Source organism: Pituophis catenifer, unplaced genomic scaffold (assembly GCF_029215685.1).
Source record: "Pituophis catenifer annectens isolate HBS135680 unplaced genomic scaffold, rPitCat1.0.hap2 SCAF_14, whole genome shotgun sequence".
Classification (NCBI taxonomy): domain Eukaryota; kingdom Metazoa; phylum Chordata; class Lepidosauria; order Squamata; family Colubridae; genus Pituophis; species Pituophis catenifer.
In genome coordinates, this window is record NW_027256894.1 from 23,470,297 (window position 1) to 23,485,883 (window position 15,587).

Genomic DNA, 15,587 nt, shown 5'->3' on the forward strand with positions numbered 1-15,587 from the left:
ATGGGCAGAAGAATCATGCCTGGCCCAGGTGTTTCTGGTTACCTGTGGTTTCCATTGCTTTAGCAATCTGCCGGAGGGAAAACCCCATTTCTAACAAGGGCACGGCCACAGCAGGAGGAGGGGGGGAGGTTGACAGGCGGCTGCTTGGGTCGGACAAAGCTGTAAGGCGGGAGGAGGGACAAGAATTAATGCCTGGATTTGCCAAACACCAAAGTTGATACAGGTTTAAGGAGAGCCAGACAGTTGTGGACAAGGCCCACCTGTGCGATTGGCAGGTCTGGCGGGCTGAGAATCAGGAGAGGTGAGTGACTGACGCCTGCCCACGTCATCCGAGGGAGAAGTCGGCAGGGAGGAGATGGGGGGTGTCTGTGCCCTTCTGGTGGGAAGGACAGCCGTGGTGGGGTAGCTGGAGAACATTTGCCTTCGGGGAGACAGGAAAGGAGGGAGTAAGTAACACAAGGCCGGCTGGCCAGCCAGCAGCAGACAGTCCAAACTCCGCAAAACAACGAGGTGTGGAAATCAAGAGGTACCTCAGGAGACTGAGTGGCAAAACCCCTGGGGACTCTGAGGCAGGCACGGTTTCTGTATCGGTCACAGGGGTGGTGGCCGTCGTCGTATCTTCCAGAGAGCTGCTCATGAAAGACGTGGTGCTGGAGGCAGACGGGCTGGTGGTCACGGGGGTCTGGGCTTGCTGACTCTGGTCATTCTCTTCGGTCTGCTGGTCTATTTCTGCAAAGCAAAGGGAGCCCTTTCTGCCTTGCCCAGGAAGGCAGGCGTGACTCCTTGCAGGTGCTGGCGAGGGGTGGAGTGCTGGGGCTGATGGGCCTGACCCATCGCAGGATGCCTGCCGCTTCCACTTGGGGCTTTAAACCAGCAGCACTCAAGAGATGATACCAAGCAGTCCTGCTCCTCCTGGAAGCAACTCTTCGGAGGAGCAGAGGACCAGCATCCCTGCTGACCAAAACGGCCCTGCCATGGACTGTTTTCCATGCCGTGTGTTATGTCAGGGCCCTTGAGGGCTGGCTGATGAAGGAAGCGCAAAGGAATTTTACCTCAAATCCAGCCATCGCCCATAGTAACAGTGGCTGCTGCTGCTCCTGTTCTCTGTGCCTTCCTTTTGCACTTCAGGCCCACTAATATTTTTCCTCCAAAACTTTTGGAGCCACTGGCTGCCATCATCTGATTTACAGTGACAGCCAGAGGCTCTCCTGGGTTTGGGATTAAAAAGCCCAATTTCTTTTTCAGTAGCTGAGCCGAAGGAGAAAAGGAGGGGTGGGGAGTCCTCAGCGCAACTACAACCATCTGAGCTCAGGCAAAAGGCAGCCACAGACCGTTGGGCCAAGGCAGACAGAGATGAGGTGTGCAATTCCTTCGCTGCCACAGGTGCAGGCCTTGCACTGACCTTCCACCACCTGCAGCCTGCTTGGGACGTACCTTGCTTGGCTTTGGAGCCGCCCTGGTCTTCCAGCAGTCCGTGCACAACTAATTTGTAGATCATGGCTTGTGCCCGCTCCAGGTCCGCCAATCCCAGCGCCCTCTTGATGGGTGAGCGCATGACTGCCCGTTTCACCATATGGCGCATCAAGAACTGCAAGGCCGTGCGCATCTCCACCTCTTCGTGGACAACGGGGGAGCTGGCGCAATCGGAGTTGTGGCCGTTCTCGGCCAGGACTTTGGGGATCAGAAGCAGCTCCGCGTACTTGCTGCAACTGAGCAGCGTGCTGAGGGACTTCATAGCTCCCAGGTAAAGGTAGGACAGTTGAATGGCCCTGATTTCTGACTGCACGGCCTCGTAGTTCTTGGCGGCGTGTTCGTGGTTCTTTTTTTTGCCCTCGGCGTTCAGATGCTGGCACTCCATGCCCAAGGAAATGGCGTCCAAAGAGAAGGAAGAGCTTTCGCTTTCCAGCTTGGCCCCGGGTCCTTTCGGCTCCTCGGTGCTTGGCACACATCGTGCCTCGGACGCAGCGTCGCCTTCCGTCTTCTGATCGGGGTCTCCTTTATCTTCCAGGTCATGTTTGTGTCTCTTCTCGTGCCGCTTAATGCTCTGCTTGCCCAGGTCTTCATGGATGCCGGTCAGATAGGTGAGGTCCAGCAAGACGGTGGCCGTCAGTCCCCGGAATCTTGCAACATCAAAAGGCAGTGGTTCGCAAGGTTCCAGGTTATAGAGCGGCGTATCACTAGGCGACCAAAAAGTTGGGAAGCTTTAATGAAGATCAGAACGACACAGGAAGAAGCAAGTGAGGGATAGACGAGAGGAAAGCACAGGAAATCACACAGGCAAAATAAGATGTAAAATATACCACAATCTAAAGGAGCTGACAATTTAAAAGTCAAAGTAAACCAGGGAAATGAGATTATGGGGAGGGATGACATTCAACACAAAAGTAACAAGCCATGTGTGTCTCTCTCTAAAACAATGTATTTAATTCAAAACACCTGACATGGTTTACCCTTCACTAACTTTTCTAAACTGCTTTTGAAAAGTGCCTCTCAACAGGCACAGCTGCCTCCATGAATGGACTGCCGGCTGCCTGGCACCTCCCTGGGGTATCGCCTGCCCCAAGACAGCCCTGGCAGGGCACAGCCCAGCCCTATATTGGAAGAAGGCTTGGCCTCTGTGCGGTGCTGCAGTGCTCTGATGCAGCTTTTCCTTTGAGCAAATTGTGTCATAAATGATCGCCTCTCCCAGCACTTAAAATGCCACAAGCTGCTGTTCTGCCAGGCAACAAGCGCCTAGATCAGCAATGGAAACTCAAAACCCAAACTCCGTTTCCTGGATCTCAACTGCTGGCCGCTTGCTGAAGACCAGCACTGTACCTGATGGTGATCTCGGCTTCATCCCACTGGACCTTGGCGGACGCGCTGCCTTCCTTGACCACACCCAGCAAGGTGGCGTGCCGCCCGGTTTGCTTGTGAACGCAGCGTCCTCCGACTCGAAGTCCGGCGTCCACCCCGCCAATCACCGCCAGCACTGGCCAGACCTCCACGCAGAGCGTCTTCAGCTGCAGCTCCGAGAGGTCGGCCAGTCCGTGTGGCCGGCCGCAATGCTTCATCTTCTCCTCTTCCTCGCGCACTTCGTTCTCCTCTCGACTCTGCAGGGAGCGGCTTTTCTTCAGCTTCTGACCACTTTCTTTCAGGCACCCTTTGATTTTGTACAGCCTCTCCACCATCTTTTTGTTGATGCAGTGCGTCCACCGGTCGGTCCGGTGCAGGATGCGGATCAGCTGAATCGTGGCCTCCGCCAGCACCGCGGCCACCGGGCTGCAGATGGGATCCCCTGGCAGCAGGTCCCTTGGGGTGCCACGCATCTGCATGTCACAGATCTTCACCTAGGCAGACACAGAGACATCCAGAAGCTGCTTTGCTGCCTCTCAGGCTTTAAAAACCCCTCCGCCCAGCTCAGAAGGCCAGGAAAGCCCCTTTCCCAATTAGAGCCCTTCTTCTCCTTCCAAACTGCCTCAGGAGTCGTGTTCTTAGCAAGGCCAGGAGACACAGAAGTACCAGCGTTCTCAGTGCTCCAGGATGGCAGAAGGGAGCCAAGACTGGGCAGGATTTCAAGCTGGCAGAGTGGGAAAATTGGTGGAGGCAGGCGAGCTTAAGCAGGGGGAGACCCGGGCTCCTGACCCTTTCTTGGCATGCCTGAGAGCCACAGAATTTCAGGCAGCAAAGCTCGAAAGGTTCCTGGACGAGGCTCAAGGTAGAACTGGCCAGACCAGGCTGCTTCCATGAGCCCAAAGGACTTGAACCCCATTCTGGATATCCCTTTCTCTTCCCCCGGTCTCCCTGCTCCCTCCCGGGCTGCTCCTTCTAAACCCGATCCCCTCTCAAACTGGCAGGGAGCGCTCATTGGCTCCAGATCCTTTGAAGTATCCACATTACCTTTTCTCCAGGGTTGCTACTGTAAAACATCACACACGGATACAACTCTCCGGCATCCACATCTTCAAAAGCCAGTTTGGGTTCCTAATGAAAAAAAAAATTAGGGGACATGCATTTACAAGGGAACCCTTCTCCTTCTGCTCCAGGTTGGCTATGAAATTCCTGCCAGTTTAAGATGAGACTGGGAATTCACTTCCCTTTAATTTTTGCTAGGTCACTGCATCCGTTCATGAGATTAACTATCCCACGGGAATGCACCTGCTATACAAAAGAAATACACCCCGTGCCACTCTTCTTCCCTTTTGTTTGAAATGGGGGACAGACTGTCGCCACCGAGGGGATTTTTTAGCCTCTACTGTGAACCGCTTAGGAAGCAATATGCAAATCTAGCAAGGCAGGAATGGGTCAAAGCCTCTCACCTCCCCATTCTTGCCAAAGGAAACGGTTCTGGCTTCCATATCCAGGACGCAGGTGATGAAGTCCCCCTGGGTGAAGCTGGTCAGGGTCAGAGCCTGCTCTCCGTTATGGTAGAGGTTGCCACTGTAGGCTCTGTACAGCCACATGTCGGAGGTGGTGCGATGGTTGAAATCGTGAACGGGCCAACGAGACACTCCCACGCACGTGCCTTCATTGCCTCGGTTTTCCTTCACAATGTAAAACTAGGAAGTGCAGATACGAACACATATAAAAATGGGACAAAACTCACTCAAAATAAGAGACTCCCTCCCTTTTTAGCAAAGAAGCAACTCTCGATTACTTCTTCCCAAAATTAAAATGGGCAATTGCAATATATTTATTCTTGGTTGAAAACCTCCCCATTTTGGGCTCAAATACTACTGAATCCATTATTTCTAATACACTTTCTTACATTTTGAGCACGATATCATCCTGAGGGGCCAGAAATGCCGAGAAGCAAACCAGAGTGCCCGACTTCCAGCTGTGAAAGTTTATCGTTCACCACAGGCCTGAGTCTGGAATGTTCTTTTCAGTCTACACACCTTCCACTGGTAACACCCAGACGAGACGCCCGTGGATGCCAGCCCGTAGCCCTTTCCTCCGCTTCCATGAGTGAGGATCTGCCCGCTTTCCACTAGGCAGCACTGGGCCTTCTCAGGGTCAAAGGAGACCTCCTGGATAGGCAGGTTCTCGTCCTCTTCTTCAGACTCCCCCTGCTTCTTCAGGAACAGAGGGCAAAGCTCTGTCAGTGGAACGCAGCCAACAAGCACAAAGGTATCAGAAGTAGGTAAAATGGTACCTGCAGCTTTATTTCTTGTTCTTTCTCTTTGATCTGAAGCACATGTTTGGCTTGTGCAACTGGGCTCTCCCACATACAGTCGGCCAGGAGGGAAAACAGCCGTTCGATCACCTGTTGGGAGCATCAGCACAGCGCATTCAGTTCAACGAACGGCAAGGGAAAGGCTACAACTATGCTTCTCCATACTTCTTTCAGGTCAAGGCCACCTCTGAAGGCCACCGAGGTGGCTGTGGGGGTCCCTCCTAGGCCACATAAGGGCTTCAATGCACACACACACATAAACACACCCGTGGAAGGAACACCCTCCAACTGCAGCAAAATGCAAGGCAGCCAGAGAATCTCAAAGGTCCCTCAGGGATGACCCTGAGAGACGGGATGAGGGAAGGAGGTCTCTCTTGCTACCAATTGGTGGAAACCGTCCTGAGATGGGAGACCCCTGATCCTGCTTGGGAGAAGGCAGCGTCTGATGCACAGGTGAAAGGTGAACCTGGGGTGGCTGCTGGAGGCAGAGATGCAAATACCACTCTGCAACCATGCTAAATTCTCTCCAAAGTATCAACACCTGAGCCATCTGGTCATCCTCCACACCGGATTCACAGGCTGGCAGCACGGCTTCCAGGACATGGAGGGCGAGCAGCCTGGTCCTCAGTTTGCCAACCAAGGGGACACCTAAAAGGGAAATGGCACAGGAAATGGATCTGAGCAACGGTCAGCCTCTGTCGCACAGGCGGTTTTTACAACGTTGCTATAAAGCCCAAGCACACACCCCACATATCGAAGGAAGAATCATTTGATGCTATCTTTCCTTCATTGGTTCATTCGCTGCCTCGGTGGACCGTACCTGAGCAGCACTTCTGGGAAGCTATGTTCAGAAGCACTTCTGTCCACTTTGGAGAAGCCATTTTGGACTGGATGGCTTTGGAAGAAACAACTCTTCTGAGGAAAACTAAGAAATCCCCTAGATGTAACTCTGCAGCATGCTGTTTTCGGAGGGCAACTGTAAGGTCAAACAACAAGAATGAATCTCAGCCAGCCAAAGGGCATCCATGTAATAAATTCCGTAATCTGCAAAGCAGGGCAAGCAAGGGGCAGCAGAGATTGTTTTATTGGGAATGATCATAACCCAGGAGACGGGAGAGCACTGTCCTGCAACATCCGTCTCCTGCTGCTGAGGCTTCCTGACGATTATTATGCCTTCCTTTAAAAAAAAGTCAGTGTCTCGTACCTTTGAAGTCTTTCCTCTCAGTGTCACCTTTGGATTCTGTTTTTTTTTCATCCTGATCGTCAACTTCTTTTTCTCCAAAGGAAGAAGTCATAAGCATCACACCCGCTTGTGACAGCAGGTTCTTCAGCTGACTACATAGCAGGTCCAGCAAGGACTGTACCACTTTGGGGCTCAATTTATCTGCGTAAGTCCTATGTGAGGGGGGAAAAAAAGGGGGGGTGCCCGGGTCAAGCGTGGTCACACAGAGGTGGCCGAGCCCTGGGAAGAGATCTAAGCCAGGCACTGGAGGAGGTTCCCAGGATGGGAATTTCCTGCTCTTCTGCCTGAACTAACCTTCCAATGATCTGAACTGCCAATGGAGGGAAACGCAGCTTACTGATGCTGCCCTCGTTCACCCAAGAGCAGCTAGTCAATGGCCTGAGGCTGACCCTGGAGCACCCTCCATGCCGACCTCAGGCCCGGTTTATTCAACCACCAAGATTTGTCTTTCAACCAGGCTGGGCCTTCAGTGAGCACCTCCTGAGATGCCTGCAGAGGGTGGAGGGATGGTGCAAGGTGCATGTGGGTTGGTGGGGGTGGGGGTGGTCGGGGTCAGCATTTCCTGGTTTTGCAAAGGAGGCAAATTTGGGGCTCTCATCAAAACTTTTCAGTATTTCAACCAGTCAATTTTGGGGAGTTAAGTTTGATCTCATTAGTCCTTACCCGGTGGTGATGGCGAGAATCTGCAGAAGTCTCGTGCTGGCCACTTTCAAAGCGGTGCTGAGCTGGGAAATGCCACTTTTGGGTAAGAGCTGCAGGGGCTGCCCAAGCACGGTGTCCGTCCCACATAACTGAGAAAGGACGTTCAGCAATCCGGTGGAAATGGCCAAGGAGACATCGGCTGGCTGGTAATGCACACTTAGGGCAAACACAGTCACCAACAGGAGCCGTTGTTGTGCCTCTAATACACGCACACACACACGAGCACAAAGGGAAAAACAAGGATGTACTTTAAGAGGGTACCGAGATTGAGCCGGAGTCGTCTCTGGTTTATTTCTTCCCAGAAATAAAAATAATGCCGGATTCAATCCGTTCCTCTTACCAATGTGGTGTTTATTTGCTTGAAGGGCTCTTTCCAAAGTTGCTGACAGCTGTTGATAGATTTTGTGCACCGCCACTTGAATCTCGTTCTGGATACTTCTCTTGGCTGCTCTGATGCCATCCTACGAAAAACCCAGCGCAGTCAAGCTGACCCACCTGAGGGCCGGTTCTAAGGAAGAGTCACCTGCCAGTCTGGCATGATGTTGAGACAAGCTGATGTCCGCACAATGGCATCCTCTTCTCAGGGTCACAGCTCTTACCTGATAGTGGTGCAGCCGGATGCTCTCTCCTTTGGCTCCAGCGTGTCCCACGCTTCCCAAGCCGAAGCAGCCGGCCAGGAACTGCAGCCTCACCGAAGTGAGAAATGAGGAAGACTGGAATCCCAGTCCTTGGCGGCTCCCGAGGGAAGCCGTGCCGCCCTTCTCTTCCATCCCCGAAAGCAAAACCAGGATCTGGTGCAAGGCCTCCAGGCGCAGCTAAGGGCGATGGAAAAGAATGGATTTGGAGCTGCTCTTTGGAAAGCAAATTGCAATGGCAGCACAACAACAGGGAAGCTTGAACCTAACTGCAAACAACAGTCCTGAAACAGAATGGCAAGTTTTTAACGGGATAGATAGGCTGTTTCCGCAAAAACCACAGAGGATCCTGCGGACAGGACTTAAACATGCATGATGGCACATCTCCTGAGATGCACAGAAAATATCCCGAGTCCAGGGTTTTGAAGAACAGTCACGTCAAAAGGAAACAAGAATGCAGAAGCTACAAGGCCATCATCGTTGCTTGTGTGAAGGCAGCTATTCATGAATCCATTGGGGGCTCAGCTGCATCCAATGTGCTGAGGGTGCCAGAAGTCTCTTGTGGGGGGTGTTGCCTCTGATATTTCGTGGTGCTGTATTAAGGCCAGCACAGCTTGACACAGCCTGCCGTGCGGGAAGGCCATTCTTACATTTCACAGCACAAAGACCAAGCCAATCGACCTGCCAGAGTGGGAGAACTGAAAGGGCCCCTTCCCCAAGCAGAATGGCAGCCGACAACTCTCCCAAGGCCTGGATCCTCCGACAATCAGTATCACAAGGAACCACAACATGCAACACACACCTCTGCTCTCTGCTGCTGCTGCTCCATGGCAACGATGTAAGCCTGGGGGTTGGTGGACATGCTTTCTTCGGGCTCCTTGAAGCCTGGGGAGCTTCCTACATCCCCACTTATAAAGCTAATCATGTTCTCAATCAAAGTATGAATGCCAACGGATTTTGTGAAATCAACCTCAGACTCCCCGAACAAGCAAGAAGAGCTGGAGAGCCAATCGCGCTGTTTTAGCCGAGTCCATGAGTCGCTGAGAGTTTCCATCGGGCTGTGGACCAAGCCTAGAAACACACAGCAGAATTCTGTCACTGGCAAGGCAACCGAGCTCTCCAACCGGCAGAAGACACGGCTTGCCGTTCGGAACGGATGGAAATGGGAATTCCTGTCAATTTCATGCGCACGGTCAGCAATGCCTACCACACCAAAGGCCAAAAAAATGAGAGCTGTATGTTTTGCCGGCAAGTCTCCAGGAGATGGGTTTTGCCTTACCAGGAAATTAAAAGCACAAGCCACTCAAACTGTTTAGCTTAAAGCTAGAACGTTGAAAAAAGGTGATATGCAAATAAAACAACATAGAGGTAAAGGGAAAAAAAGAATATTTGCCACACACAAAGAAGAAAAACTTTTCTCTTGACATCCAATTGCAAAAAAAAAGGTTTTGTGTTTAACTTGCATCAGTGTAAAGCAGAAGTGGGTGATTTATAGCTTTTCTGGAAGTTTATGTAAATAAAGGGATGAGTAAAGGTCAAGTAAACAGGGGCAAACGGTGGGCTTTCTGTGGGCCTGGCTTGGCTGAGCTTAAGCAGCTACGTATAGATAGCCCCCCCCCCCCGGACTCATTGCCATAATTAAGCCCAGAATTGTAGTCGTAAATTGAGGCATCACATAACCAGATGCAAAGTTGACAAGACCCTGTTATTTCAAAAAGCTGTTACTCTTTAAGTAAATGTACAGGGACCAAAAGAAAATGAGCATTGAAGGGCGACCTTTGTCTGCACAAAAAATATGAAACTTGCAGAAACAGGGGAGTGGGGTAAAACCCATTTATTGCTCCTCAGTTTTTCAATAATTTTAGTTACTTGATTGCTCAAACTCTTATCAGTTGTAATTCTACTGTGTTCTAGAGTTCCAGAGCAGCGATATGCCCCTTTTTGTTGTGAGTCTTAAGCCTTTCTCTAAATATCTAATTATCTGAGCATTAAGAGAGCCGAAGCATGAAAGCCGAAGGCAGATGCCAAATGCTGACCCATTCTCAGTGAAGAGAGAGAGTGTGGTCCGAGGAAGGGCAAGAAAGAGGCGGAGACAGAATCAGGGCACGCAACCACCACCAACAGGGCCTGTTTCACAGTGGCTGACCAGGACACAGGCCAAGTCTGCCCTGATCCTCCCACCCCCCATCTCCCCAGGGGCTTATGCTCCTCTGGATCCCAGGGTGGAGACAGGCAAGCTCAACAGAAACCTGCTTTATGATCTTTCCCATGTATTGAGCGAGCTCAGAGGGGAATTCTCTCCATCTCATCTACCTGCTGGGTGGGTGAAAGAAAATGGAGAGGAAATGGGGAGGCTACCTTGAACATCCCGGAAAAAAACTTGATTTTAAAAAAGCAATGCATTTTTTTAAAAAACTGCAGAGCCCAGAAGAAATGCACTAGGCCAGAAGGGCATGGGTCCAATATGTTCCTTACCAAAAATATTGTTTAGACAAGGGAGAACCCACAAAAACCACCCAAAGAAGTGACTGTTCACACCTTTCAGAAAAAGGAAAAGACTGCCAAAGAGGGGGGGTCTCGAGGGTCCAGTAGACTTGGGGTTTAAGCTATCCAACCCTTTCCTGGAAGCCACAACTGGGGAGCTGCGCTTTCTACCTCCCTTTGTGGAGCTGTAGGGCCCAGAGGGCTCTGCAATGCTTCAAGGAAAGCAGACAAAGCCTCTGCTAAACAAAGCCTGAAGACTCCACTGGTAGCTCAACCCTGTCTTTGACAAAAGTGTGTGTGGGTGTGTGTGGGAGGACCACCAATGTTTACTTGTCCTTGTTTGCCACTTTTCAATAATGCGATATTTAAAATGAACGTGGAGCAGCTGCTATACATATTTTATGTTTTATAAAGTATGTAGCCGAACTAGAGAGAGAATATAAAATCAGAACATGCCATCATGTACTTGCTTGAAGCTCTTCTTTTTCCTGGGGCTCAACTGGCCAAAAAGGAGTAAACACACTACCACACAAGAATCAGAAGACAAAGAGAGACATTGGGTAGAGAAGACAACATTCAATCTGCAATCTGTCCATACATGGAAAACGGGGAGGGGGGGCTGAGTGTTCCCATGCAAGCAATGGCCATAAAGGTGCACTTTCTGAAATCTGATAGGTTAGCTTTACAGGGGTCTCCAGTCTTGGCAACTTGAAGACTCCTGAACATTCCCCAGCATAGCTGGCGGAGGAACTTGGAGGCCGAGAGCTTCCCCTCATAAAGCAACCCATGGAAACAGGCAGCCATTACTGACAATCTCTGGCCATCTGCCGAGAACTTCAGCCTGCTCTGGAATGCAGCTCTGGCCGCTGCTGGGTAAGGCTGTGGCCAGCAAGCCCGGCTAACATGCTGGTGAACCATCAGCTCAGGCCCCTTCTCAGAACCTCCCACACTACAATGGGGCCACACAACAGGCTTGGAAGGTTGTCCGAAGCTGCAAAGGGTCAAGGTCATCGCTTTAGAGCAGCAGTCTCCAACCCTGGCAACTTTTAAGACCGGTGGACCTCAACTCCCAGCTGGCTGAGGAATTCTGGGAGTTGAAGCCCACAAGTCTTCACGTTGCTAAGGTCAGAGACCCCTGCTTTAGAGAACGACAGGGCTATGAGGTGGCAGTAATTAATGGTCTACCTTTCTTTCTATGCGATGATGCCAAATCCAGATCCACATTTCGCCTTCCGCTCTAAAGAGAAGAACAGAAAACGTTATTGAGTCCTTCTGGTACTTTCTCAGTCAAGCTTTAAAACCCTGGATTACGACTTAAAGAGACGTAACGTAAAAGGAGACAGAGGCAGGGAGGGAAGCAAAGACCAGAAACCCTGGTAGGAGCGGAATCTAAACACAGAAGGGGCTTTTGGGCGGAATCCCGTTTGTGATCGCATCAAGTAACGCTTGCAGTTCTGCTTACCAGCGAGTAATTTTCTTCATCTGATTCAGGCTGAGAGAGGTCGGATTCACTCCTCGATTTCATCAGTTTGTAACTTGAGGTAGAGTGGCCTGAACGACTTTCTGCGCTAAGACTTTCACTTCTGCCTCACATAAAGGTATAACAGAGGAAAAAAATTACACAACAATGCAAAGAGCTTTTCATTTGCCTGGATTCTCAGGGTCCTGCTCTGTATCCAGTTATAAGCCATGACCATGAAAAGCCTCCCAATTCAGAGGGTTTCCTTCCATTTCCACACATGCAGCTTCCCTGCCTGGCCAGGATTCGCTCAGAGTTCTTCCACTGAGCAAACGCCCGAGGGCTTCTGGATGCATAAATTCAGCCACAACTCTTCTGCATCATACATGCAATAACACCAAGGACAACCCTGCAGGGAGTTTTTGAAAAAAATGCACCCCCGCTTTGACAGCCATAACTAGCGAAGCTCATCCAAGGGGCTCCGCTGGGTTCTCCCCCGGACCCCGGTCTGCCTCAGGTGCAGCTACAGCAGGGTCCCCGAGAGGCTGGAGAAGAGGGCCGAGCTGCTCGCACCTGGTCATGAGGCCGCCCCCTTCTGGAGTGCTGCCCGAGAGTGGCTGCGCCTGCTCTTCCTCCCTTCGCTTCTGCAGCTCTTCAACCACGGGGCTGACCCCCAAGATCAACAGGGCACAGCGGTGGATCACCGAATTGCAGGCAGCCGTGTACACATCCTGGCCCTCCGGGAGGTCTCTGCTGACGCGACGCTCCTGCTGGGTCTGGGGGGTCTGATCCTCTGCTTGCGGCCCCAGCCCACCATTTATTCTCTCCCGGTCTCGGCTGCGAGCTACTTCACGGGCTGATAGGAAACATTGAAATATTTCTGTAACATGCAACACAAAAACAAAATGTCTTAACTGCTAGGCAGAGCTAAAGGACTGCAGTAATTCTTCAGCTGAACGTCTCAGCCCCTAGGCAAAACTCTGCCAGAGGTGCCCGGGCTTAGCGTCCACTTACTGCCGGCGGTCATCACTTCGTGCTCTCTCTCTTCCTCTTCCTCCTCCTGCTCTGCGTGCCCCTCCTCTCTTTCCCTCTCTGCCTGCTCTTCCATTTCGGCTTCCTCATCAATGGTCCGGGTAAAGGGGCTTTCCTGAGCATCGATGTCTGACAATTCTGGATTATCTGACAGCTGGAAAGAGGGCAAAGAATAGGTGCTGTGAACGGAGCCCCTGCTTCAATTAAACAGGAATAATCCATTCCTTGAATGGAATATGGCGTGGCTAACATTGCGGCGAGATGACGGGTCTCTTGGGAGTTCCCAGGGGCAGCGCCGAATCCACATTGTCAGAACGGTCCGCTGAGACTGGAATCGCCCTGGAAGGGTGATAGCGGGACTGAAGCTGGGGCAGCCACAGGAAGAAAGCTTTGAAGAGAGAGACTGTCAGTGTGATCGATCTGGGTGAAAGTTTTCCAACTTTGTTTTATCTTTGCTAGAAGCGGGGTAAAAGTCCCCTGGAGAAACAGCTGGTGAAAAAGTGGCTCTAAAAGGAGGTGGATTTGGTCTTTTCCCCCACCTCCTCTGAAAAGCAGCAAGGAGAGCTTTTGCCATTTTGGAACAGGAAGTTACAATTTTTAGAAAAAGAGTGAAAATATTCTGGACTTAAAAGCTGGACTGGGAGCCTCAAATATATTATTAAACTGTAGAGAAGTTTGGACCAACACAATATTTGGATAAATAGAGCTGCCCTTTTTGTATTATTATTTTTTTTTCCTTCCCTTTAAAGTCCAAACTGGAAAGAGAAAAAGGATAGGAGAGAGAGAGAGAAGCAGAGTCAGAGGGCCATGTACTGGAAAAAGATAGAAGTGGAAGCTGGGAACAGCAGATTTAGCCTTGAGAATTCTGTAAACAAGGTATGAACTGACTGCTAGAATATCTTTGTTGACTTAAGTTGGTTAGATTGAAAATTGAAAATTGATGTGGAGAGCGTAAGACTGAAACTTTTTAAAGTTTTATTTTTAAACAGCTCAGTTCTTGAAACTCAAACATAAGCAAGGCTTCTATGCGGTTTCCCCCCCTCCCCCCTTCCTATTCTTTGTCTTTTTTTTCTGGCTCTGTGAACTCTCCTTTGAAGATTATAAAATAATTGGGGTTGGTGGGCCTATGTGGATTACAATTTATTGATCTATCATCCCCTTTTGCGGGATGTTAAAGGATTATGGTCGGAAGAACCTGAAGAAAATAATAATAACAAGAAGACAGAGGGTAAAAGTTTGAAAATTTTTGGTTTCTTTTTTTCCCCTCTCTCTTTTGGATTTTTGGATTAAAACTTATTTTTGATCTCTTTTTTGGTCTTTTGGCTTTCTTTTATTGCTTCAGCCATCGCTTATTTCAATAGCCTGCTGCAAGATTCAAATCTGAAATACTTCCATTGAAAAATGTAACAAACCAACTTGATTCAACACAAGCAAAACGAGGAGAAATGCTCACATGAATTTCAGCCTGAGAAACCCACGTGATCTTTCCCGTTAAAATACCTTCCCTCTTTAAGAAAGGAAACGGCTGTTTGTCAGGCTTACCCATCTATCCCTGGAAGACGAGCGAGTCGGAATAAGTTCCATATTCTTGCAAGCAAGCAAACGATTCCGAACTTTATACACGCATCGATAGATTTCTACTAATGTTTTTCCTGGCTGGTACCTAAAAACACAAGCACCCCACACGGTTAAGGCCTGTTCTGCCCCAGCTATGGACCCCAAAGAACGCAGCACACACAAAGTTCATACAAACCTTAGTTTACTGATTAAGGACTACTAATGAGCTTTCTTAGTAGTTGTTCAAACACTAAACAACAATTTAAACCAGTCTTTTCTGAACAAGGGCTGTTCAGAAAAGCCGACAAGAATTCAAAGAATAATAACTCAGTTCTGAGGCACAGTATTTCAGATAACCATAATCTTACTGTGGTTGGCAGAATGCCCAGAAGCAATTTGCAGGAAAACTGATAAGAGAAAAACAAGAGCCAAAATCAAACATTTCTGGAATCAAGACTCGAAGGAATGTGAATGAAGTTGTTTCCTGAAAATTGCCTCAATCGTCGTCCTTCCTTAAATAGGCTAGGGGAGTGGCCAATTAGCCCCAAGCCTTACTCTCGAGGAGACCTCCTCCTGAGGAGCCACTCCTGCCTTTTGGCAGCTCTGAGCGCTCGTGCATCGAGAAGAGGCTCCTCCTCTTCTTCCTCTTCACTTAAAGGAGCTTCTGGAGGTTCTGAAGGCCCTGGCTGAATCTCCGCCTCTGGCACCACATCTTCTTCAGCCTCCTCACTGTCGGACTCAAGCGCCAACTGCGCAGGCTGCTGGCGCATCACCACACCAGCCTCCTCGCTGTTGGAATCAGTTACTAGCTGCACAGGCCGCTGACGGGCCACAACCAGGCCAGAGACCACGATCTCAGACAAAAGATAAAAATGTCAGAATATGTTTGGGATACTTGCCTGCTTTCACCACTTGCTTGACTGAGCAGATTTGTGTGTTTCAAAAGGGCAGCAAGAACAAATCGGGAAACGGTGTCCAGCAGGGACTCGCTGCTCAAGGTTGCACTGTCCCAATCTAGGTTGGAGGAGAGAAACAGAATAAAACGCCCTGGAAGCATCCAAAGTGGAAACGGCCTCAGAGATTCCATAATGATTCCAATTATTATTCAATTATTCAAGGGCTCCAATTCGTCCACTCCCAGCCCAGCAAAGAACACATAATTTGGGGAGGGGGCTCGAAGGGAACATTGACAGTGTTTTGCCATTCCACAGGATGGAAAACTGGGCTGCTGCCTCTCCCCTGGTCATGATCTGCTAAGGTTCCCTGGAGTTTGCCCCCTGAGGCTGCTCAGAGGCTGCCTTCCCTGCACTAAACGGAGCC

The 15,587-nt window shown here is 50.1% G+C and overlaps 1 protein-coding gene across 1 annotated transcript in view; it reads right to left on the bottom strand.

Annotated features, from left to right (window-relative positions):
• Positions 1 to 15,587, bottom strand: part of HERC1 (HECT and RLD domain containing E3 ubiquitin protein ligase family member 1) — a 55,621-nt gene that overhangs the window by 21,952 nt on the left and 18,082 nt on the right. The window contains exons 20-41 of the mRNA XM_070953394.1: positions 15,167 to 15,281; positions 14,253 to 14,373; positions 12,693 to 12,864; positions 12,252 to 12,558; positions 11,682 to 11,802; positions 11,405 to 11,456; positions 8,538 to 8,806; positions 7,700 to 7,915; positions 7,441 to 7,561; positions 7,062 to 7,299; positions 6,360 to 6,550; positions 5,976 to 6,131; positions 5,697 to 5,803; positions 5,135 to 5,245; positions 4,878 to 5,054; positions 4,299 to 4,538; positions 3,880 to 3,963; positions 2,818 to 3,329; positions 1,435 to 2,201; positions 531 to 729; positions 261 to 421; positions 43 to 159 (exon numbers count right to left, since the gene is read on the bottom strand). Of these exons, the coding sequence (XP_070809495.1) occupies positions 43 to 159; positions 261 to 421; positions 531 to 729; positions 1,435 to 2,201; positions 2,818 to 3,329; positions 3,880 to 3,963; positions 4,299 to 4,538; positions 4,878 to 5,054; positions 5,135 to 5,245; positions 5,697 to 5,803; positions 5,976 to 6,131; positions 6,360 to 6,550; positions 7,062 to 7,299; positions 7,441 to 7,561; positions 7,700 to 7,915; positions 8,538 to 8,806; positions 11,405 to 11,456; positions 11,682 to 11,802; positions 12,252 to 12,558; positions 12,693 to 12,864; positions 14,253 to 14,373; positions 15,167 to 15,281 (4,554 nt within the window). The remainder of the gene's footprint in view (positions 1 to 42; positions 160 to 260; positions 422 to 530; positions 730 to 1,434; positions 2,202 to 2,817; positions 3,330 to 3,879; positions 3,964 to 4,298; positions 4,539 to 4,877; positions 5,055 to 5,134; positions 5,246 to 5,696; positions 5,804 to 5,975; positions 6,132 to 6,359; positions 6,551 to 7,061; positions 7,300 to 7,440; positions 7,562 to 7,699; positions 7,916 to 8,537; positions 8,807 to 11,404; positions 11,457 to 11,681; positions 11,803 to 12,251; positions 12,559 to 12,692; positions 12,865 to 14,252; positions 14,374 to 15,166; positions 15,282 to 15,587) is intronic.